Below are 25,055 nucleotides of genomic sequence, written 5' to 3' on the forward strand. Positions count from 1 at the left end.
AGAAAGAAAGTGTTGTTTTAGGGTGTTGCAATGATAGCAGGTTCCTTGAGAAAAGCACACATAATTTCTCATATAGTATATTTTTCAAGGAGTATAGGGCCATTTTGCCAAAATACTTTTTTTAAAGAGCGAGAGAGAAACCACTCTAGCAGAGCTTTATCTGCAAAGCAATTTATTTTTAACACAGCACTCCAGTCACTTCACGTTCAGGAACAACCCTGAGCAAGATTACTCACGTCACGCGCTCTCGATGTGTTTAACTGTACGGTAAATGCCGTTGAGGAATCCCCAGGCGAGCTTTACCTAAAAGGTGAGTAAGTGATGTGCACAAAATGGACTATTAAATCTCTGAGCACTGGCAGCCAAGTTGGGTGGGCTGTGGGACTTAGGCATCACCTCCAGGGCCTGCATTAACTCATAAAGATCACTGTCTCTCCCAAACACACCGAGACTGTGTGTGCAGATTTGTGCATTTTGAAAGCACGATGAATGCTGTGCGTATACATACAGGTTTCGTGAGCTCAGTTTGCTTTAAGTATGTTTCTCTGTTTCTCCCACTCCTGTAATTATGGTCGTTGGTATCAGATGAAACCCCACACAGAGCCGATCTCTGGATGTGCCCTTTGCATAAGCAACATCTTGCTGCTAGATTGATGGAGGACCGGAGGAGAGTTCACACAAATGGAGGAGAATTATAGTGTCGAGTTACCTCCAAGTTCTTTTTCTGTGTCGCTTTCTTACTTTTGTTATCTTGTTTCAGTCTCTCCTTTCCCTTCTTTTTTTCCTCTGTTCATTAATTTTCCCTCGCTCATCGCTCATTTCTCTACAGTGGCCCACTCATTTTGCATTTCTATGTAATCTCACGCCTCCAAATATCTGTTTTACTGCAAGTAAACGCTCATTTTGTGCGCTAAATGTACGGCAAATAAGAGCAGCAGACCACCAAGACTCCACTGTAGCAGATAAGCAATGACAGGACACTATTTATCTGAGTGATGTATGGGAATGACTGTCTGCAGAGTAACACTGTCAATCCATGAACAGTGGCAGCCCTTCATTAATGCTTTGTGTGTGTCTGTAAGCACTTAGCATCAACAAAACTCGTTCCCGTGAGGGACGATGTTGCAATCTGAAGGCACTGTTTCATTCAAAGGGTCACATGGAAAAATACACCCGTTCTAACCTGGCTACGCACCCGTGCAGACACGCGCAAATGGACACACGCGCTGACGAAGACAGACGCATGCAGCCACATGCGCACAGATGTCGACAGGCAACTTTATTTATACCAATGCTCCAATAAATCTACCTGCTCATCTGTCTATTTTCTCTGGCTTTGGCTGCTCTGCTCTGAACGCCAGCGCAGGTTTAATGCAGGAGGACGAGAGGGCAGAGCAGTGTGTAGGGGACAGGAGCAGAGACGAGCGCCCCATGGCATTTTCTTCCTCTTGGCTTACCTTTCCATTTCTTAAACGCAACTTCTGGCGCGAGTTTTTTGCACCACCAAATTCCTGGAAAATATGAACTTGTGTCAACTTGTACAGCTCAAACTAATACAGGCCCACTTTTCTTTCTTTCTTTTTTTGGCCTCCTTGTCATCTAATTTCTACAGAATAAATGCCCCCAAATGATATATACCTCCTCTTTATGAGTACCACAGAGAATCCTACACAAAGGGTCAGGTTTAGTGAATCACTGAGGTTAAAACCTAAATTGAACTCATGCTGATGTAAAAACAGAGCTCATAAAAGTCTGATAAACAAGGTGACAGACACCCAAAGCAGTGACATTAGTGAGTATAAATCCCAGGTTTGTGCTGCTCCTCACAAAATCTAGTGTTCAGAGTGATAGACTGGGTCCAAATAACACACTTACATCACTGTAGAAGTAAAACATCAGTGAAATCTATTTTATTGTGTGGAAATACTGAAACTAAAAAGTATCATCATAGTTTAAATAACAATTTGTCCAACTACATACAAAGTAACTTAATTATCAAAAGGAATGATAATGTATCTGGTTTTGAACGGTGTCTTCGATGTCAGTCACGAGCCACTTGAATCTCTTTAGGCATTTATGTTTAATGAAGCTGCAGTGTAACATCCAAGTATGCAACCATTTCTCCTGAATACAAAGACGAGGAGCAGATGGAAATAAAAAGCAATATCGGACAAAACTCATTTAAATAAATGACCAATGAACGAAGAAGCTTTGCTGGTTAAAGACGGGCTGAATTATGTTACAGTGACATCGCTGAAATGTTTTTAAAGATTTGCGTTCCCACCAAACCTGATTGGAAAGTGTTAAAAAGATGAAGAAGGGGGAAATTCTCAAAAAACACCACTAGTGATAAGATGCAGCCTCCTCATCACTGCCGTGCTCTGGCTCCGTTCACACAAAAACACTAAGGACTGCTGTGACAGCTGTTATCATGACCTTAAGTGGTTAACATCAACTACAAAATGGACTTACAGAATAACCATCGGTTAGGTTATAAAAGTCTGTCACACAGCAGACGATAAAAGTGACGAGGAAGCATCCAGATGTGAGCCACGGTGCGCCGCTAAAACCAGCTGACTCTAAATTATAAATGCGTACCTACATGAAACCTCGCGCAAACACAAAAACCTGAACAGCACAAACTGAAGCAATGTTGTGTTATAGTTCAGTATACTTGCTGTGCACTGCCAGATATACAAAAGTGTAAATTAGATGATACAATAAGTTTATGGGTATTTCTGCTGAAGAGGAACAAAGCAACAAAAAAAGACCTCGTCTGTGTCGCTCAGAGACAGACTGTCCAGGAGTGGTGTGCTTTCAGTAAGCAGCATACTGCAGTTTAACAGACAGCAACAAGATATATACACTGAAGGATATGGTGATAACTGGCCAACCTACACAAACACAATAATGCACACCTTCTCTCACACACACGCACACGCACGCACACAGGCACTTACAGTATCAAATAAAAGCTAACATCCATAGTGCATTATTATTATTATTATTAGCCCTGTATATCATAATATATAAACAAAATGCATCATATACATTTTTTTGATAACAAAAAAATGTCATGAAAAAAAAAGGTTTCTATTTTGGTTCGGGAGAAACAGCCGACTGCAGGTTTGATTGCCAAGCTGATGAGGACGTCCGCGGCAGCTGCTGCATCCAAAGTGCTTCTGAGAGACAGACGGAAGCAAGTAGTCATCATATCTTTATATAAATAAGAGTCTCTGCTGGCAAGCCAAGTCCGCACCTGCAAAGCATGGTGTTAACAGCATCTTTGCAACTATAACAACGGTTTACAGTTTCCCTTTTTTACATTTTTCATGTAGTAGCAGAACAACAGGTCAAGACCAGCATCGTTTTGTTTTCTCACTATGTTGATTCGCTGCAGTTACAATAACTGAGACACAGTTTTTGGTAAATGCAAACTCAAGAATATGATTACACTTGTTAAGACGGAATATATATGAAAGATGGGTGTAGCCACCAAAACCATCCCCATTGGCATGTTCATATGGGGGTGATTTGCCACGTCCTGCTTTACTGTCAGTTTTACCTGAAATGAGCCCATCGTTTACAAACTGGTTGAAGAAGGCTTGAAAACAGCAACCGAGGCTATAAAGTCATTACGTATTGGGGAGTTGCTCCCTGCTGGGTTTTGGAATTAAAGCAGGTTTAAGGCACTTTTGCATTTACTTCACTCTTTAGATCCAGAGGCTACGTCCATCTTTTATGTCAAGTCTATGAGCATTACACCGTTAGATAACAGTACGTCTATGAGCACTGGAATGGAATATGGGCCATAGTGAGGTCCTTAATCTTCTTACTACCCTGCAGAATATCGTGGAATAAAAGCAACGTCTCCTATTAAGCAATGTTGTTGAACTGCAGGTGGAAGGAGGATATGGCATTGTTTCCATTGTTTCCATTGTTTCAACTTCTGACTGAGCTTGATAACCATAAACTCGAGATCCTCTGCATCTTTCACCCTATCCAAACTAAAGCAAGAACTTCAAAAAGTAACAAAAGTAGTTGTAATTAACAAAGTAATTTGACTACTTTAAACTTTAGTTCGTCAGTGACAGAGACTAAGCTCTTTTCGAACCATGCACTTTTTGCACTGGACGACACAACACCAGTGGAAACGGCATAAGCAGTTCTCCTCAAACACCACCGTCTCCTCCCGGAAGCCTCGCTCGCAGCACAACAAATCACAGCCGCTAATGTCCATGGCCGTGCTGTTGCATATACGCCCCTTTGTTCCCAGCGAACCTGTTTTTCGATTTGCGAGGCAGAAATCCGGAGACTCGTCCGAGTAGATCAGATCCTGCTTGTCCGGAGGTTTGATGTTCTGGCCCACAGGGATCAGGGTCTTCCCGTCATTGCCGCCCATCACCTTCGAGGCGCCGTTGAATCGCTCCAGCAGGCGGTCGCCCACTTCACGGAAATGCGGCATCTTTTTCCAGCACGTGCGCAGCGTGCACGAGCCTGACAGTCCGTGGCATTTGCACTCAGTCCTCATGTAGAGCTTTACTGCCTAAAGGGGGGAAAAGGGAGGTGAAAGAGGGCAGACAGGTGAAAAAGAGAGGAGAGGGTTTATCAAGCAGAAAGAAGGACAAAAACAGTTAACTTGTACCCTGAAGTGAAGCCGAGCTGCTTATGACAAATGACTAATTCGCCTAAGAAGAATTTATTATTGTGTTTTCATGATATATGACAGACAAAGGCCCTGGATCTCACACACACACACACACACACACACACACACACACACACACACACACACACACACACACACACACACACACACACACACACACACACTGATAGATAGGTAAGATAAAAGCAGACGCTATTCAGAAGGAATTTAACTCCCCAGCCCCCCTCTCCCTCCACGTTGCCTCTGGCCTTCCTACATCTAACAAGCCTTGACAACAGATCATTCACTTATAATGCACATAATTAACCCATCACACACACACGCACACACACACACACACACACACACACACACACAAATGTGTATAAAAGTAGACATGCATTCATGCACATAAACAGACATTTGGGCGCATCGCAGCACGCTTATTTCTCAACCTCTGGGAATTTGTGTGCAAGTTTCTTCCTATGTTCAAACAGTTTGTTCACTAATGCTACAATTGGACTGCATCCCAAAAACCCTCCTCTCTTCCTCTCTACCTGCCGCTGACCCCAACTAAAGTGAACTTTATAATTCGGTGTTGCTTGTGCATCTTTTAACAATTCTGCAACGAACTCAAACAGCGACAACGCCGCACAAGGAAATGCGATCCTGAAGATTTGCCAGTGTTCTTCTTATAAACAAACACCAAACTAAACTTGCTCCTTCATCTTCCAGTAGCGCGGTAAGACCATCATGGTGGTAATTCACAACACAGAGGAACTTTTAACTTCTACAGTGGCAGTAGAAAGGCTGCCTCCGAGGCTCAAAAACAAAGCGCCGGGCACGTTCTTGTTTTTTTTGTTTCAGAAACCCGATTCTTGTTAGAATATCAGCTTACGGCACGACACAAATATGGCTGGAGGCCGCGGCTTTCTCTTTTCGCATGTTAGTGGAATGGAAAGAAGCATTCCAATGGACAACCGACACCTTTGTCGAACTTTATCAGCAGGTGAAACATGCATTCTTACTACATTTGAACAGGATACAGAAACTTTGTGAAACTGCTTACCAGTCTGCCAGCTTCGTTATTGTGCAGGTCGACGAGCGTCCTGATGTCACTCTTGCCTTTCCTCCTCTTGGCATCCATAAACTGCTTTGACTTTTCATAACCAAACTCCACATCATCTCCGCAGCCCCCCCACTCCCACTTGACCCCGTCCCCAGAGGAGGACGGCTTCGGAGGCGGTCTGTTCCTGGTGGCCTCACAGCCGCACTGCAGGAGGTCTCCCATACTGCAGGCCTGCGTCACAGAGTGGGTCACACCGGCGGCTGTGATGGCATAAACAAAAGCTGTCTCCCGGATATCTACAGGAACAGGTACAAGCAAAAGAGGGGGTTCGGTTACTGAGTCTGCATGCAGCATTACAAAAGTGCTCACAAAGAGTAATTCCACAGATATCTGATGACTTTTACCAGAGTTTGAAGGAATTCATAGTAATGACAACTTATACAGCCCCACTGCAAACATGTAAAATACAGGATTGTATAAATATACGCCATACACATTTTCTATTCTAAATCTTCTGGATGTGAGTTTTAGATTTAATACAGGCGACATCGATGTCCTTATAGAACCTTGGCATCAAGCATTACAGCTCCTGCCTCATCATTTTCTACTGCAATGGGACAGTTCTCCTCATCTCCAGTCCCCGTTTCGCGAGATCTTCCCCAGGGGACAATTCTCTGTGCCGTTTCGATCTCATACACACTACACTGCCAAAAGTATTCTCTCGTCTGCCTTCACACGCATATGAAGCTGAGCGACATCACATTCTTAATCCACAGGGTTTAATGTGATGTCGGCCCACCCTTTGCAGCTATAACAGCGTCAGCTTTTCTGGGAAGGCTTTCCACAATTTAGGAGTGTGTTAATGGGAATTTTTGACCGTCCTTCCAGAAATGCATTCATGTCTTTATGGACTTTGTGCACTGGTGTTCCCACAAAGTTGGGAACACCAAACACCCCCCCACCAAACACAGGGCAGTCAGACAAGTACTGTTCTCCTGGCAATCACCAAACCCACACTCTGCCAGATGCTGATTTGTCACTCCAGAGAACATGTCTCTGCTCCTCTGGAGTCCAGTGGTGGCGTGCTTTCCACCACAGCATATGACGCTTTGCATTGTAAGGTTTGGATGAAGCTTGTGAGCCCGTTCCACGAAGCTTCACCGTTCTTGAGTTAATCTGAAGGCCACGCGAAGTTTGGAGGTCTGTAGCGACTGACTCTGCTGAAAGTTGGTGACCTCTGAATACCGACGGCAGTAAGTGTTCATATATGGGTGATGCTCCGTAAATACAGAGCTGATTTTGCTGATGGGTCGTAACAAAATCTCAAATCTTATGTCTCTCATGTAAAATGCTGGATGTCATAAAACTTCATCTGGCTCCACAAACCTGACTGGAAACCTGGTGTCCAACTTCTTTGATTCTGATTGTTGCTCAAACCTCAGCTGACAGACTTGCAACAACTGAGACTTCAAAAGCCTTACATACATGTAAAATATGTGCATGAAGCTCTTCTGGTGGGATGAGTTTAGTTTTTAAGTCCAACTGTCCAAAGTTGGGATTCACAACATTTGGACACATATTTTTCATTAAGTGGTCAGTATCGCTCCACAGTCAGCTGCAGGACAATAAAACAACAAGCATCCCTCCACATCTGTCTCTGCATCCCATCAGTCGATATCTCAGCCCCACGGAACAGGATAAGAGCGCTTCTCTCTCAGTCCTGCTCGATTACGACAACTGAAGTGTCGCTGGCTTTGTGGTGCTGAGGACGGCTATTTCTCTCTCAGGCCAACATAATCGTACACACAAGCTCTCACACGCCACAGCTGCTGGTTTATTTCGAGTGCATGGCTTAACGCTGCTGGTTAAAGCCGTGCTCAACTACAACTGCAAATCGATCGTCTGTCTCCCCGCGGGTGCTTCAGCATTTCTGCCACCCACAGATCAGCGTGTCTTTATCCGGGGTTAGAGCAGCTATTGTCCATCACCTGACAGAAAAAGAGCAGCTATAAAAAATTGCTGAGAGCTAATGCACGTGAACACTGCTCTTATTCTTACTTTAAATTGAACGTTTGTTGCAGAACAAACTGGAATAAAAAAAGATTTGTGTGTTTGCCCTTTTTTTTTATGGCGAGCAATAACAACACACTGATGCTGCTACCATGTGCTGTGCAGCCAAAGCCCATACAGGGCTTGAATGATTGGCCTTCTGAATGTCGATCTTCAGGATAGAAGAACAAAACCAAACATTTACAGTTTAACACGTTAGCAAGTAATATTATCATAAGTTAATAACGACACGCGTGTGTATGTGATATTTACTATTTTAGTATGTTAACAAATGCTAGCTGATGGGGACTAAACCACAACTGAGCACCTGCTGCTTGAGTAAAGAGGTTTATTTAGACCTCACGAGCTGCATCGCCAAAAACAACAGTGTTGCCCTCTGACCTGAACATAAGTATAAGAAGCACAAGAATTATAAGAAACTTTCTTCAGGTTTAGAATAAGACAGACAAAAGATACTGCTGTACTGTTGTGTGAAAACATCAAAGCTTCCACTCTGTGCAGTCGTGCATGACTCAGTAAGTTGTGGAACCACATTAGTCTCTTTAAGCTGTTTGCAGACATTTGTTTATGCACAGCTCTCTGAAGGATTTCATCACAGCATTTCCATCAGGTCGAGGTCCCGAGTACCAGTATGCCCAGTGTGCCCAGTGCCCGAGCACCTTGCAAATACTGAGTATGAGTTTTTTGCCAGATGTGGTGCTGTGCATTATCTGGCGAAGTCTTGTCGTTTGTTCAGATGCAGTTTTGCAATCCTGCACCGTGCTGCCATGTTCATTTTAGAGAGAAGATGCTTTCTTCTGACTATCCTCCCATGCAAGCCATACTTTTTCATTTTTCCTAAGAGTGCTGTCATGAACTTTAACATTAAACATGCTAAATAAAGCCTGTATGACCTCTCAGCTGTAGCTCTTGGTTTTCTGCAGTTCTGTGACAGACTGTGACGTTGTTGGGACACACACGTACGAATGCTCCAGATGTACAGAGGTGGCCACACTTGCTGATCATCAAGAGTTAATCAAATTTACATTTAATTAGAAGCACCTGGCTGTACTTACCTTCTCAATTCTTATGGAGGCAGTAAGGTGTTCTTAGTTTATCACAGGACTGCACACATGTGTGTGAGGTTGTTAAGTGTGCAGGGATAAAAAAATATGATAACAATTTGTAGGAAGATGTGTTTTAAATAGTGTAAGGCCTGCTGAGGATAAACTAAACGAAAAAAACATCTAAAAATAACCTCTGAAGAGAATAAAACACAACAGTTTCACAGGTTTGAGGGAAAAATCTTATTTTAACCACTGTGTGCTGAGTTTACATGAAGCAAAAGCATTTTTATTTCTAGGAGCTGGAAGGCAGCGGCTGTGCAGTCACCACTATCAACACTGCCAGCTCTATATCGCATGATTCACTGAATGGGATTCATTAGGAATGGTAACACACACACACACACACACACACACACACACACACACACACACACACACACACACACACACACTCTGGTACAAATGCTGCATGTCCCGTCTCACATATCTAATCCTCAGATTTACTGAGCTGGTTCCAACATTTTACACAGCAGCTCTTCACGACACAGAAGACGAGCAGACTATTGTGAAATGTTAAATGCTTCAAACTGCATAAAACAATATTTTTCACACACAAACTTTTACGAGTGTGCCTGCACTGGAGACATCTCTGGGTGTCTTACAGCTGGTATTGATATCAAGGCTCGCTGGGGTGTGCAGGTTTTGTCGCACGCCACCCAGTCTGTTTATGTGTGTGTGTGTGTGTGTGTGTGTGTGTGTGTGTGTGTGTGTGTGTGTGTGTGTGTGTGTGTGTGTGTGTGTGTGTGTGTTACAACTTAAGCAGACCACACCTTTTTGTTCCTACCATTCGGCAGAAGGTTATAACTGCAAACGTACTCAAATTAAAATGTGTCATCTCCAAAGCATCCCTCCAACTATTTAGAAACACATGTGTGAAACAGCAGCACTTAAATCATTAGTACAATATGGTGATAGCAACACGTGCTGTGTCCAAACAAGCCGAGAGGCCATCCAGATGTCACCAACTGTGCTTGCAAAGCACGACGCTGAGCAGAGGAAATCTCCACGGCAAAAACTGAACATGAAAAGTGTTGTTTGACATGTTTTTCACACATTTCAGTTTTGAGGGCATCAACTAGCACAAGGCAAAAATATCCTCTCTGTAAAAATGGGCCGACAGCATACACGAGGGGGGAAAGCAGAAGGCTTAAAGAAGAGGGAGAAAACGAAGGGAGAGGAGGAAAGAAGCTATCAAAAATTTGATGATTTGTGGCACCCTGTTTCACATTTTCCTCGCAGACATGAATTCCAAACAAATTCCCTGCCACGCTGGGTGTCTGGGCCTGTCTACGTCTGCTTCGATTTCAAAAAAGTCCTTCTGCAGGATCTACAACATATTATTTTAATCGCTTTTTCATCTTTTAGAGGTCATCGTCTAAACGTGATCAGGGACGTCAAGCAAAGCTTAAAAAGGATTACGGCACAGAGGATCCACGCTATAGGAAAACGTTTGTTTAGGTGAACTGTGGTCATATCGAGTGAGTTTCAAAATGTAAGATCAAAACTTGCTCATAAAAGAAAATCTCTGTCAGAATTTACCCATGAAGTGATTCATACTTTTTAAAAACAAGGAACACCCAGATGGGACAGTTTGAGGAGAGGTGGGGAACTCCTGATATAATCACATATGATGTGTGGAAATTAACTGTATCTATAAATCCAAACACATATCAGAAGAGACGGGTTGTATGTTGGGGCTGGACTTCAGCAGTTCTCACTCTCACAGGAGGTCAGAAGGCTACATGCTCGTTTCAGGCCCCTCTTCTGTGGAACCAGATCCCATCCTGGATCCAGGAGACAGACACTATCTCTACTTTTAAGGCTTCAAACTTTCCTTTTTGCTAAAGCGTATAGTTAGAGCTGGATCAGGTGACCCTGAATCCTCCCTTAGCTACACTGTGATAGGTGTAGGCTGCTGGGGGATTCCCATGAGGCACTGGGTGTTTCCTCTTCACTCACCTCTCTGCATTGAATCATTAGTTATTATTAATCTCTGGCTCTCTTCCACAGCGTGTCTTAATATCCACGTCCATGCACACAGTGTCAGTTTAAAGGCTCATTAATGTTAAAAACACTGACAGGAAAATAAAACATCCTGAAACCCGTGTGTCAATCAATCAGCACAGAATCTGAATCATATCTGTGAGTCAGCCTGAGAGCATCATTAGTGAGAAGGTCTCAACATTTTTGACATGATTGACGATCGGCTTAATTAACGTGAAGCCCCAAAGCAAGAGGCCTTGGTTCGTAACACAGGACAGAATTTCACACACAACTCTGCACACACAATTTGGAATATCTCCTATGTGATTACAGCATCACTGTATGGGGGCTGGCTCGCACTGGGAGCCATGCTGGCTCCATGGTCTGTATGTTTTCGAACACAGAGAGGATAATAAAGACTGATGTCAAGAAAGCAGAAGTCTTTGTTTGGGAGATAAGTGTATGTAAGATGTTTATGGCCCAAGAAGAAAACAATCTGATGCACATGCAAAATGAGCCACTGGGACACATCCACACTGTCAACTATCACGTGCTCAAATTTGGCAACGACTCTCATTTTAACACATTTTACCAGTCCTACCATTGCTCAGTGCTGCTCCAGAATCCCTTTTTTCCCACAGACAGTGTTTGTTGTGCTTCCTTTGTCTGTATTCTGTACAAACCCTGTGAAGCTGAGCGTTAGCAGCAGTCCACAGTCCATGTCCATACTGTGGGGAAATGCAGAGCGATTCCCCACAATTACAGGAGCCGATACCTCACAATTTCTATAAAAATAACTCAAACTAAATCCAGTTTAATCTCCAAGCCTTAAAATGGGCAAAGATCTAGACACAACTTGTGAACCAGTCTGTGGTACTTTCCCAGTTTGTTTGTTTTTGGCAGGGTTTATCTCATGCACCCACAAGTTTCTCAAAGCCCACGTCAAGAACTGCTGACGATGCCAGGACACAATTTCTTTCCGTCTTTTTTAAGACAACGTGCCTCTTGTTGTGTTAAAAGATGGTTTTTGTACCCAAGCAGCAAACAAACATTTACATTTAACGTACGCAGGGAGGTGAGGTAGTAAATGTTGTGTTCACTTGTCTTCCAAACCAGAAAACAGGCCCGTCTTCTAGTCCTGTCTAAATTTAGACACTAAAAGCCTTCTGGTTAGGTTTTGCAACAGGTGTTCTGAGTTAAAATTCAGCGTTTCACAGCATTAACAGCATGCTGCAAGGCAACCTTTTCCCATCTGCAAAAAGCTTTTCCTTCACAGGGACCTGGGACCCCGCAGAGCACATCTGCCTGTGATCGTATGATGCCGATTTCCCATGTTGACTGACTTGTAATGAAATTAATCAGAGCGCCCTGCACGTGATACAAAAAAGGTGGCCAATTTATTAAAATACACAGTTCTTGACCGAGCTTCAGTCTGTGATGAGACGGGAGTGAGGACACGTTGGCCCTTGTGTCAACGTGTTCACTCATTCAGACGTCTCGCACTAAAGTTTTGAAATGGCAGTGTTTCAGTAATGTTGTGAAATCCGCTAAAACCCCTGTTATATAAACACACAAACACACACACACACTAAGTTTTCACCTTCAGCGTTTCTCTTCCATCTGCTGTCTTGACGCAAATCAAAAACTAAACATTTGCACCATGGATCCTTGTATATGCGTTTTCTTTCCATACGAACTGAGTAATAGTTTTCATCATTATATGCACACACACACACACACACACACACGCATGTGCTGCACAGTTATTAATACAAAATAATTCAAAGCTCTTATTCCACCGACTGCAGCTACAGTCGTTCCTTGTTTCCTCAGAGAGTCGTGTTGACGTACAGCAGCGATGCAGCTCAAGATAAATCCTTTTCACAAACACAGCAAGAAATACACAAATGCCATCACGCAGGTCTTTAAACTGCTCTTAGGCTGTTTGCTAAACAGGATTCGAAGCCTGTTTAACTCAGTCAGTAAAACACCTTTCCACTGTACACGTGAAAAAGCACACAGATGGATGAAACGTGATTGGTAAGAATCATTAGGATTGGGAGAAAACTCACAGTACTGAACAGTGCCCAGCGAGTCGGCTGCTGGAGTAACCGTAGGTAAAACAAAAGTAGCAAAAATAAGCGAATAAAGCAAATAGAAACACGATGCCTGCGGTGAATCGATGAGTTGGCTGCCACAAACACAGCAGCAGAGAGTGACACAAAATGAGACGAGCAATCAAAGGAGTCGAGGCAGCTTCCCTTTTCAAACCTACGCACGGCGTAGCTGTGCTGCTGTCGCACGTGACCTGACAGAAATCGTGCAAAACGCAGCCTTCGTTTTTCTGCAAATAAAAACTGTCATGAAAGTGTCTCTGTAAGAGTGTGTTGTTGCAGAACTGTAGAGGTCAATGAGGTTAAGCAAACCACTTACAGCCAGAGAACATTAAATATGAAGGCACTTTTATTTTGACATGTAGTGCTACTAGTCTATGATAAACAGCCATTAAGAGCAGATCCAGGTAATTGTGGACAAAGGCTTTAAAGCAGCGGAGCACTTTGGCCTCCCTTATAGACAGCCAGGAATTCATGATTAATTGCTAGTCTGTCTCCTACTGGTAGATTCTTGCCCTTTTCCCTCTTCTCTCCCTTCCTCTCTCCTTCTCTCTTTTTCTCCTTTCTTTCTCTGTCCAACAAGACTGGTGTCATAAATTCATATATGGAAAACAAAATCAGTCTTTGGTCCACCTTCATTACAGAAAAATGGCTTTTCTGATGTCACACTGTTATTGAGCTGTAGAGCTTAACAAGAGAAAGCATTGAGAGCATTATTGCATCTATAATTATAAGTTATTAAAGTTAAAAGAAACATAAACTTCTCCATAAACTTCAGTTTCGCAGGTCTTCTGTGTTGATTGTAAGGGTGAGTAAACATATCTGACACATCTAATGGGTATTTGAAATCTCTCAGCCGCGTAATATGTTAGTTATTTTGATTTTGTCTCAGCTGAAAGGAACAAAAATGCCTCCTGATGCAAAAACTTATTGTGTTTACCTTCATTTAGATGGGACGCACTTCTTACTGTCAGGCCACATGAAATCAAAAGTGCTCCAAAAGGGAAACTTATTGGATTTTAATGGCAATCGTGCAGTTCTAGTATGTTACTATCTAGAATTATGACACATCAGAGCCAAACTTCATTTTTCACATCTTCCCCCACTGAGGCAGAAATGAGTTTAATGAAATGTTTGGCACGTTGTGTTTCCTTTGCTGTAAATTAATAATACGTGTGCCTTGTTTGTTAACTAAACACAAAGATAAAGGTCCTCTGTAATGCAAGTCAACGGAGAGACAAGAAACTCTCTATGAATCTAATCAGACAAGAGAAAAAACCAACACAGTAATTGCAGAAGACCCAGCAGTGACCCTGCGTCAGTTATATTACAGACTTCAAAGAGTTGGAGGAAGATGTTAGGAGATCTTAGGAAAGATGTTAAGAGAAAGGGCATTCTTAGCTGATCATTTCAGGCATGCCCAATCTGATGAAGAGGAGAGTCAGTCAAGTGTGAATACGTCTCCTCAGACATACAACAGCTGCCCTTGTTTGTTCGAGTGCCATCAGGCAGGCTTCTGACCTCAACTTGATGCAAGGACAGCGGCTATAATCGTAACCCCGCGAAGACACGACAGCTTCAAATTGAATTTTGGCTTGTAGCGCCAGGTAGACATGAGAATGATTTAAATCTTCTTATTTAACTCGCAGCACTACTTCCAACTATTCCTTCAAGACTGCATGCATTTTACTAAGAAGAGGCAGACGAAGTCACTCACCTTGTTGAAGTATTTTCCCAAAGTATTTGTGGTGGCTGGTGCAGTTCCACCTGCGGTACCTGAACTGGTACTGGCACTCCCGGACGCCCAGCCTGGCTCCTTTGGCCACCTCGTTGATGATCTCGGGCTGAGTCTGGCACAGCTCAGCCTGTTTCCCCGCCAGGCGCTTTGCCTTCCTGCAAATGCTGTTGGGGTCCATGACCAGTGGACTGCCCACCGCCCTGTTTGAACAATGTTAGACAAGAAGAAGAAGAATGGTTTCTAAGCAGCGTTATGACAACAGAGAGTTCACACGGCTTATCTTGTCACTCGGGAAACTCTGCAATCATCAGTCGAAGAAGGTTTTTCTTTGGCTCCTCTACCCACCACATCTCAGCCATGTGACAATGTGCTTCTTGAATCAGCATGTGGGAGACAACAGCATAGTTTCCCAGAGGAATCCTGACTCTGATGTCAGATTGGCAAGTTTAGATTCTGTTATTGGACTGCGCTCGGAGGAACTGTGCGGTCCTCAAAAAGTTGGAAGTCATGTAGTTGGACGGCTTTTTACAGTTGATTTTGATGCTGCTTAAGTTGATTTTGGTAAAGGCAGTCTTTCTAGATTTCCTAACGATACAGCCTCTCTGTAGATTTTAGAGACGTTAAGAGCTTTGCTGCTTAAACCACACAGAGTCCTCAAAGCAGCGCTCCTTCAGGGAATCTGCACATATTATATTACAGAAAAGAAGAAGAAAAAATGTTTAAATGTGAGGGGAAATAAATCAAGCTCGCTTCATGAAGTTTAAATATTTAAAACATTAATATGTATATACATATTTCTTGCATTTGATGAATACAACTGTGATCGTCCTGAGCAGCTTTGACAGATTAGTGTATATAACACAGATAAATAGTTTATTCTAACTCTTAATGGGAAAGGGGGAATTGGCTCTGCCACGTGGAATCACTGCCAGCATTTGTGGACACTTCAGTGTCACTACAGGGAAAGTGACTTCATGAGAGGACTTTATTTCCACTCTTTGCTTTTCTCATCTCTGCCTGCTGCCAGTTTATCCTATGTAGAACACCTACTCCATGTCTGCTCTGCATCTTTTCATGCTTTTTGTCCCTGGATGCCAGCAGATGTGATTCATAAGTTGAGGTTTTACAATTAAATAGGGAGGGAAGGAGAAAGCGAGGGCGAGGAAAAGGCCAACCCATAGTTTTCATTCAGCCTCGTTCCTGTTAATAGCACCTCCTGATATCATTCTTCTGCCTTGAGAGTTTGCTTTAAGAAGCAGAACAAACACTCGCCAATTCTCTCCGCTGGCGGTCTGATACCCAGCACAGGCTCCTGCGGTCGTTCCTGCATGTTTTTGTCTATTTTTAGACTGATATAATAATTTAGATGGCAGGCCAACATGTCAGCGGACGACAGAATTAAGTATCTTTCACACATAAGAAAGCTCGTGTTAGCCTCTTTGCTGAAAGAGGCGATCGTGGCTCAAGAGTTGGGAGTTCGCCTTGTAATTGGAAGGTTGCCGGTTCGAGCCCCGGCTTGGACAGTCTCGGTCGTTGTGTCCTTGGGCAAGACACTTCACCCGTTGCCTACTGGTGGTGGTCAGAGGGCCCGGTGGCGCCAGTGTCCGGCAGCCTCGCCTCTGTCAGTGCGCCCCAGGGTGGCTGTGGCTACAATGTAGCTGCCATCACCAGTGTGTGAATGTGTGGATGACTGGATGTGTAAAGCGCTTTGGGGTCCTTTGGGACTAGTAAGGCACTATACAAACACAGGCCATTTAACCTTTAATATGGTACCACCGGGACTTTGTTATGTTACAATAGCAGAAGAACACATTTGTAAAGCACCTAATCCCGAATAATCATCCATTATACAGAGAGCACAATGGGAAAAAGCCGAATGTCATGTTATATGCTGAAAGTGCACTGGCATCTCCACACACAACTGTGGGACACCCACTCTTCCATTTCTTCTGTGGTTACTTCTGTGTGTTGAAAACACTGCTATGGAAACAATGCTGTATTTTCATTACAGGTGTTCTGTGTAAACAGTGTAGCTGTGAGGCTACAATGAGTGTTTGTGTGGTGATCCCACAGATAATTGAAACATACAGACAGTGTGTAGGTGTTAATTACCAGGTACAGGTAAAATACTTAGCAACATACACTCCCTCCCAAAAACCACTTATTATCTACCCACTGCCACCGGGGAGCATGTGTGAGAGAGCGAGGAAGAGATAAATGTCACATTTATGTCTATGCATGCAGGTGTACGTCTTTGCAGTCTGTCTGGGCTGTGAGAAAGGCAAGACGCTCGTTGGTGCGTATGTCTGCAAGAGGGCTCATCACGTGCACGCGGCCCGCTCTGTCAGCAGCTCGCAAAAACCAGGGTGGCTTTTATAATGGGAGACCCGTAAAACTAGTGAATGCACTCGAGTTTTATTCCGACTTCTGTCCACGGCATTCGAAAAATCCACAGACAGCTGGAGCCTCACAAACAAATATATAGATAGATATCGGGAGAGAGAGCCAGAGAGGCTAAAAAGGAAACTATTAAAGGATAAATTTGGCACCAGGATCCCTTGTTCACTACTACATATTACTCCACCTGACACTACTCCATGCACATGCTGACTTTATGAAATGCAATCATTTCCTTGTCTCCCTGTTCAAAAGGGCACAACACAGGTTTTTCACTTCACACCTTCTGTGATGCATTCAGAGTTTTGCTCTCGGGATGAACATAGCATTTAAGACATCAGCGTAACTTTGTGCTGAGCATTGGGGGGGGGTCAAGATCTCTGTCTAAATAAATAAATAAATCTCGGTAAATTCCCAGATGATTAAACATGCAACTATTTTGCTGGTAATACCTGAAATGAGTAAAGAAATAATGCAAGATAATTCATCATTTTATTGGCTGGTTGGGTTTGATTATTGGGGGGTCATAACCCCCCTAACTCTCCTGAAAATTACACCCCTGGTTTAAGAAAGCATCTTGTCTTTTGTTCTCTCTTTGTGCTGCTGCTCACAGCGGACCTACACAGATAAGCGGCTTATTCCCACGAGGCAATCTGCTTTGTATTTGTATTTATACTTGTACAGTATACATACAGTGAAAAAGCCCCATTATTCCCGGCTGTCGAAGGCGAGCACACTGTCCCATCTGTCCAGTATCATCTCCGCAGGTTGAATCCTGAGTTTTCTTTGATTAACCACGTTTTTTTAAAAACTGAGATCAATGTCACAGAGACCTGGTTATTGCCAGATCTGTTGCAAAAAAAATCACTTAAATCGAGGCTGTCCAACAAAATGAAGGGGGCCAAAAGATCACAAATAACAGCAAGTAAGTAATGCAAAGTCTAAGCCTTTGGGACTCCAGCGAATCACAGTGAGAGCCAACGTTCACACATGGAGACAACTTGGAACTGTGCTGAAACTTCCCAGGATTACAGTCGAACACGGTGGTGGTTGTGTGATGGTTTGAGGCTCCTTTGCTGCTTCAGGACCTGGACCACATGAATTCTGCTCTCTACCAGAAAATCCTGAAGGAGAATGTCCGACCATCAGTTCATGACATGAAGGTTAAGCGGACTATTGCAGCAAGTCCAAAATGAAGGTTTTCAAAGTGTGGACTTAAATCAGACTTAGTTGACCTTAAACAGGCGCTCGTGCTGGAAAAGCCTCCAATGTGTCTGAATTAAAACTATTCAGTAAAGCAGAGTGGGACAAAGCTCCTCCACAACAGAAAGACTCATCACCAGCACATCACAAACAGCTGGAGATTTTGCTGACAAGGCAAAAGCATTTATTAAGATTAGGAAGCAACTACTGTTTCACACAGAGCGGGTAGGTTTGGACAGGTTCTTTCCCTTAATAAAAACTGTGTTTGCTCTTCTTCTTTTTGCTTAATATAAACATTTATTTAAAGATTCAAAACATGCGACAAATTTGACAAAAAAAGTAGTCAGGAGGCTACATATATGTGTGTGTGTGGCTTTAACACCTGTGAGCTCGGGCTTTGACTGCTCCCTAAATGGTCCGTTTGACATTTTTCTGCTTATGCATCCATTTATCAAAGAGATACGTCACCATGGGCATCTCAGGCAAACAGCTCTGGCTGTGAACCTTCTGTTTGCCAGAGGCAGCCAATCAGAAGAAATTTGCCTTCGAGAGAGGCTGGCCTTAAATGGGAGCGAACAGCTTTTTATAGAGAGCAAATGAACACTGAGTGGCAGCACGAAAGCCCAGTGTGAGATAAATATGGATTATTTTGACAGCAAAGCTCCCAAACGGAGCTGGACATGAGAGATAAAGTTCCCCTTTAAGGTTGTGACACGCAACACAGTGCCGTCTTCAGCTGCATAACAATTGTTATGGTATACCTTAATATAATTATAATAATTAGCTAGCTCTCGACGAGCAGAAACAAGCCCCGGCATGACCTGAATAGAGAGTCATTACAAAGTAAACTTAATTAAACTCAGAGCTTTTGCAAGTTTTAACAATTAGGAGCGATATCGACATAAATGGATACATCAAAGCACGATCGTGCAACGCTGGGACACAGTAGGAAGAAATCATGCCTGAATTTTGGCTGCACATCGGTTGGGTAACGTGGGTTCATCAGACTCAGAAGTTTAGACAAAGGGCACGAGGAGAGTGGGAATGATGGAAGTGAGGTGAACTCAGGTGGAAGAGCACATTGCTGCAGATATACCCAAAAATGGGGTGCATTAATTCAATGATGGGATCAACGTGCTGTAAGTGCCCGGCATTCTTGCCCTTGTTTGGAGACTGAAACATTATAGTGTGCATCAGTGTGAGGAAGGGGAGACTCTGGACTCGCTTTACCGTGGATCCAAAAAGTGCGGATTTCAGGTGCAAAAAAAAAAAGCAGGGAAAAAATGTTTGTAATGTCACGAAAAATGCTGATGATCCACGCAGGTGCACTTACAGTGCAGACACAGATAAAAGCTTGCATACACGTCCAAGTAGGAACTTCAAAGCCGGGCAAGTAATCAGATCCTCTTCATGCAAAGTGCCACTGTTCTTCAGTCAGTCATTTATGATACAGCTCCTGAGCAGATAACCCAGTGCAAAACACTGAGAGGGAAGTTCAGTCATTGATCGTATCAGCAGCTTTGAGGAAACACTGTCTCGCATGAACAGTTCTTCTTGAAGATAAAGAGCCGGGCACAGGCAGAGGAACGCGGCAGACGGAGATAAAACAAGGCTGAGAATCACAAGTACTCGAATCAAAGGCACTGATAGGAAAATGATCACTGCTATGACAAATATTCAGCTGCTCCAATCATGAGCTAAATAAACATCTACAGTTTGTCTGCAGTTCGGTCTGCAGATTCTTTCTTTGTACTCTTTATTAAAAAATAGGTGTCAGGCATGATCAAAGGTCTTGGACTGATAGTTTTTCACAATGGCAATAATTATATAATAACCATATTATTTTTAGGTCACAAAGGGATTCAACACTGGCACTCATAGAGACCTCATATCTCATTAAAGATCTCACGCCACCGTGGAGCTGTGGGCCTTTCTCTTTTTTCCACTCCACCCATGAATGAGTGAATTTCATCCCCCTTAATCCCTCAAGTATGCTGCAGATGAATACAGTCACGACAAGCGCTAGTCTGAGACGCCGGAGCAAACGAGACAAAGGGAAAGGGTCGGCAGGAGTGTGAAAATGGAAACAAGATGCTGGGCTTCGTTAGAAAACAAAAAGGAAACCGTTCACATGTGATGTAAATGTGTGCAAATTCAAACATGCTGTTCCCAAACTAAATTTCAAAACGAGCTCCTGGTTCTCGGCTTCGCTGTTTCTCGGTCCTCTCAGCCTGAACGTGTCGATCGCTTTCAAACACGCTCGATCCTGCTGACACGCTGCCGTGAAACGAGCCTGAAACGGTGACATTTGCTGCCATAAAAAGTTTCAGCACTCATAATGGAAGCAAAGGCAATTAAATGTGACCAGCAGGAAACCAACAACGCCGCGCTAATGTCACGAGAAAAACATTATTCTGGTTTAACAACCGTGGCACACCCAGTGACAATTAACAGATACATTTCTGAGTCAAAATATGGACATATTCACATGACTGCATGAAAGAGCTCAACAGCACTCGTGGAACATGGAAGGCAGATCCTGTTTGTGTGTCGCAGGCGTGATGACACATAAAATAAAGCTTTAGAGCAACTAAACTGTCTCTTTCCTTTTAAGAATAACGTGCACCACCAAGCTGTGGTTGCCATAGTGACATCTGTCTATAAACTAAGCCAATGTGTGAAGATGTTTCTGCAATTTCAGATTCAGATTTTTAGATCAGATCAGTTATTCACGTCTCAAAGTTTAAGATGAGAGAAACAGCCTCGGCACATACTTCTACCATTTGATTGAAATGCAGGCAGCAGATTAAACGTCTGTAAAAGGTTTCGAAGGGTTTGCACAAGCGGTTTTTAAGAACAGGCTGACGGGAATCGAACCCGCGTTCTTATCCGACACCTAAATGTGAAAGGCATCAAAGTAAATAACAGCGCCTGCTAACATCAGCACGGTATTAGTTGGTATCACTCCTGCACATGTGGCTTTGTGTGCAGGTATCACCTGATTAAATCATCATAGTTGCGCAGATCACACACAAGAATGTTCGCAGATAAAATAGTCCACATTCAGATGGGGTATTGTCATTTCCCGGACTGTTACCCAGGAAACCTGCGTCTGTGTCCCATCTTGGACTACTAGTCTTACTCTTTTCTTTTTGAGTTTTTATTTAGATGTTTGTTTAGGCACTAAAAGTGCTCAGCTTGGTTAATTATGTCGGACGAATCTGTCTGTGAAGGTAGTCTTTCTTCATTTTTGTCTTTGGAGGTGTTGTTTGCCTGATTTGAGCATTAACCAAGGAAGCGATGGCGCGTAATGAGTTCTTCATCTTCAAAGGTATTCTACCTGTTTTTTAAGGAGGTCCTAACATGTGCCACCGAGGCTTAATTCGCTCCTCTTCCTCGATTCTTGGATATTTAGACATTTCTTAGACAGTCGTTCTCCTCTGCTCTGCATTCTTCTGACATTATAATATACCGCTGGCCTGAATGTCTACCAAAATATATGCTGAAACACACTAACACACACATAAACAATTTGATGTCAGTTCTCTGTTGCACATAAAGCCAAACCCACATCGTCATTTAATGTTTATCTTACCCCATCTGCCTGGTGCTGATTACACGTTTAGCTTTCAGCCCAGGACAAGATAAGATCTGTTATAATGAAACTCTCTCGTGCTGATGATGGCAGTGCTCACTATACATTTTGTGCGAGTGTGTGTTTGTTTGCGTGCATATGAGCGCGTATACATATATATATAGTCACCATAATGTGTGACTGAATAAGTGTGTCTGTATATCTTGGAGTGCATGCAGCGCTGACACACACACATGCAGTATGCGTGTGTGTGTGCACCTGTGGCACGCTCTGCGCAGGCCGTCCGCCGATTCAGGAGTGTGGCGCACAACAAAGCTGGCCCTGCTCAGCACTGCAGTCAAAACTAGCATAAGAGAGCAAAGACATTCCTGACTGGTGTCTGAGTCTCTGAGCTTTGCTCTCTGCTCTCAGGCCAAATGATTAGAGCGCTTTAATCAGCAGAGGCACTGAAAGGACAGCTATCTCCCAGCATTTCATCTCGCTCACTCTTCGTCTCTCACTGCAGCTCTCGCTTTTCCTTCATCAACAACCTATCTGCGTGATAGGCATTTTCCTTCAAAAGACAAGTACGGCAAAAGACATAAGGAGACAGAGACATTCAGAAGGAGACCGAGAAAGAGAGACGTACGATGGTATGAACAGCATCTTTCAACAGAGAGAATCATTGTCCTGGCAGACAGGAGAGCAATCCACAGGTGTGGTTTCACTGCTCCACAGTTGGCCACACTGTGTGCGTTTCTGTGTATGTGCTGGTGCATATATGCCCACTCATTTATGTGTGTGAGCAAGTGTGTAAGTGAGCTAGAGAGCGAGTGAGAGAAGATGACAGCGTATGTCAGTGGGGATAAAAAGGAAGTAGCTGATTTCTTCGCACTGATTCTCTTCTTCTGCAGTCTTATTTAAAACAAATGTCCCACACTGCCAGCCGAACAGTGACATCAACATCACAGATAACAGCACAGCTCTGTGTCAGGAATCTTTCGCTTACTGATTTGCATTGAGATGAGCAGATTTAGCCCAAATAAAGCGATGAATTCACGGCGACGAAACAGACTGCTGACCCTGTACGGACATTGTTTTTCTCTCTTTCCTTCCACAGCTGGGTACCAGCACAGCTCAGCAAAAGATCAGCACTTTTCTGGCTGCCATTCACTTTGCTGGCTAAATAATAAACACTGTGTTTTGGCCCAACAGCAACACTTGGCCTAAAAAAGGACCTCTGTCTCTTATATTAAAGTCTGGTAAAGGAAAACTGTGATGTGGTGGTAATGAAGATGTATACGCATTATTGTTATTAACCTGCATTAATGGCGTGAGCTGATGTCAAATTACTGTTTAACACATTAGTTATTATAGTAAAAAGAAAAACACCTTGTACTGGATGTAAAATACCAGTAACACTTGAACCCATTCTCTCTTCTCCCCCTTATTTTTGCTCACTTTCACAATCTGTAACAGATACAGTGCAGCCTGTGGATAGACAAGCAGAGACTCTTATGTTTTATTAACAAAGAGAACTCGAGTTAATTCAAACTATCGTCACAGATTACCTCCACAAACCTATTTTTCTACAGTAAGACGGAAAAATGGCAAAGTGGAGGAGCTCTATCTACCAGTCATGCAAGGACATAAACTCACACAGCTTCCATGACACTACATCCCACACTGACCTTGACTGGGCTGTGAATGAACAGTGGGAGGATTCAAGTGGAAAAAAATCACAAAGCTGCACATTCAAACACTACAAAAGTGTGTGTGTGTGAGAGAGAGAGACGGCGAGAGAGTTTGATTCCTATTGAAACAGTAAGACAGACCCTCACCAAGAGAAAATATTTTATCAGCTGATCTGCTGTCTGTCTCTCTGTCTGTCTGTCCAACTGTCACACACCTTGTGGAGCTGAGCCTATAGGGATTTTTTTATGATGACATATCCACTGAGCCCAGAGGGCCACCTGACATTCCTCCCTCTGAACTCTCACTCACAGACACACACACACACATACCACACACACCATCAACACCACATCCACCGATCTCCCTGTCCTCTCTATCGCTGCAGACAATGAAATGCACACACCTCCCTCACCTCCCTGTCTTCTCTTCAGGTTTAGTCTCTCACTCTGGGAGCACCTTAGATTGTTCTTGAGCATTCTTGGATTCGGGTAGTTTGCTGGGAAATGTGCTAATCATTAATCACTTATTAATGTTATGCTACTGCGCATATATATTTATATATATATGTGTGTTCATTTAGATTTCAAATAAATAGAAAAACCGCGATTACGCAGAAATCACACGAAGCTTTGGGTTGACGGGAGACAGACAGCGAAAAACACGTGGTAGTAAATGCAAACTCACCACCACAGTCCGATGATATTGACCGGACAAAGCGAGATAAAGAACAGAGCCAGCTGGATCCGCGAGAGACGAGCCGTCATGTTGAAATCCTCAAAGAGACTCCCCACCAAAGTTTCGAGTGACGATCTCAGCCAGCACCGAGTTATTTCTTAAATACATAGGAAGTCCCTGCTTGCTGTCTGCGGCTGGAGTCGGTGCAGGCGCGCTTACAGACTGTCAAGAAGAGCGCAAAAATTCAACTGCTCGTCGGCCGTGCGCATCTTAATGCGCAACAAAGTTGGTCAAGAGGCTACTGGAGAGATGTCCGCTTTCAAAGGTGTGGTTAACCTCTGCATTGTCGTTTTGCCCCATCTGTCGCAGCACGTTACATGCTTCCAGGGCGGACCGAGGACGAATCCCGAAAACACTCAAGTCTTATCTGACTGCGAAACAGCGCGTGAAAAAGCTCCACTCGTGAGGATCTTCGGCTCTGACTCATTTTACTTAAAAAAAACAAACAAAAAAAAAACTGTCATATCAGAGTCAGAGAGGAAGAGGAGCGCTTACACATGTCTAACAGTTCACGTCTTCAGGCGCGGAGCCCCGCTGGCCCCACTCTGCTCGCCCTCAAATGACGCCCGGATGAAGTTTCGGTAATTCTCGGTGCTCACCGGCTGCAGGTAGAGGCGTCTCTGCCGCGACGGCTGTCAGTGTGGGCTCTTTGGATGATGAAGGCAGCAAAAATGCTCTCCCACCTTAGCGTGACGTCGCTCGGGGCGAAGCGAAATCCTCTGT

General features: G+C 43.5%; 1 protein-coding gene across 1 annotated transcript; it reads right to left on the bottom strand.

Annotated features, from left to right (window-relative positions):
• Window positions 1-1,889: 1,889 nt before the first annotated feature.
• Window positions 1,890-25,055, bottom strand: wnt6b (wingless-type MMTV integration site family, member 6b). The gene is made up of 4 exons (XM_085384164.1): window positions 24,282-25,055; window positions 14,708-14,928; window positions 5,718-6,013; window positions 1,890-4,546 (listed from the first exon to the last, which is right to left on the bottom strand). Exons 1-4 carry the CDS (start codon window positions 24,359-24,361, stop codon window positions 4,085-4,087), a joined length of 1,059 nt encoding a protein of 352 aa, XP_085240290.1. The 5' UTR covers window positions 24,362-25,055; the 3' UTR covers window positions 1,890-4,084.

The sequence above is a fragment of the Rhamphochromis longiceps genome, linkage group LG16 (genome assembly GCF_057381845.1).
Source record: "Rhamphochromis longiceps isolate RC_006_pf linkage group LG16, R_longiceps_female_GT1.1, whole genome shotgun sequence".
Lineage (NCBI taxonomy): Eukaryota > Metazoa > Chordata > Actinopteri > Cichliformes > Cichlidae > Rhamphochromis > Rhamphochromis longiceps.

Coding starts and splice junctions, on each gene's coding strand:
- wnt6b (XM_085384164.1), bottom strand. CDS start 24,361: ATGACGGCTCGTCTCTCGCGGATCCAGCTGGCTCTGTTCTTTATCTCG. Junction 14,929..24,281: donor AATATCATCGGACTGTGGTG/GTGAGTTTGCAT, acceptor TTGTTCAAACAG/GGCGGTGGGCAGTCCACTGG. Junction 4,547..5,717: donor ATAACGAAGCTGGCAGACTG/GTAAGCAGTTTC, acceptor TCCCCCCTTTAG/GCAGTAAAGCTCTACATGAG.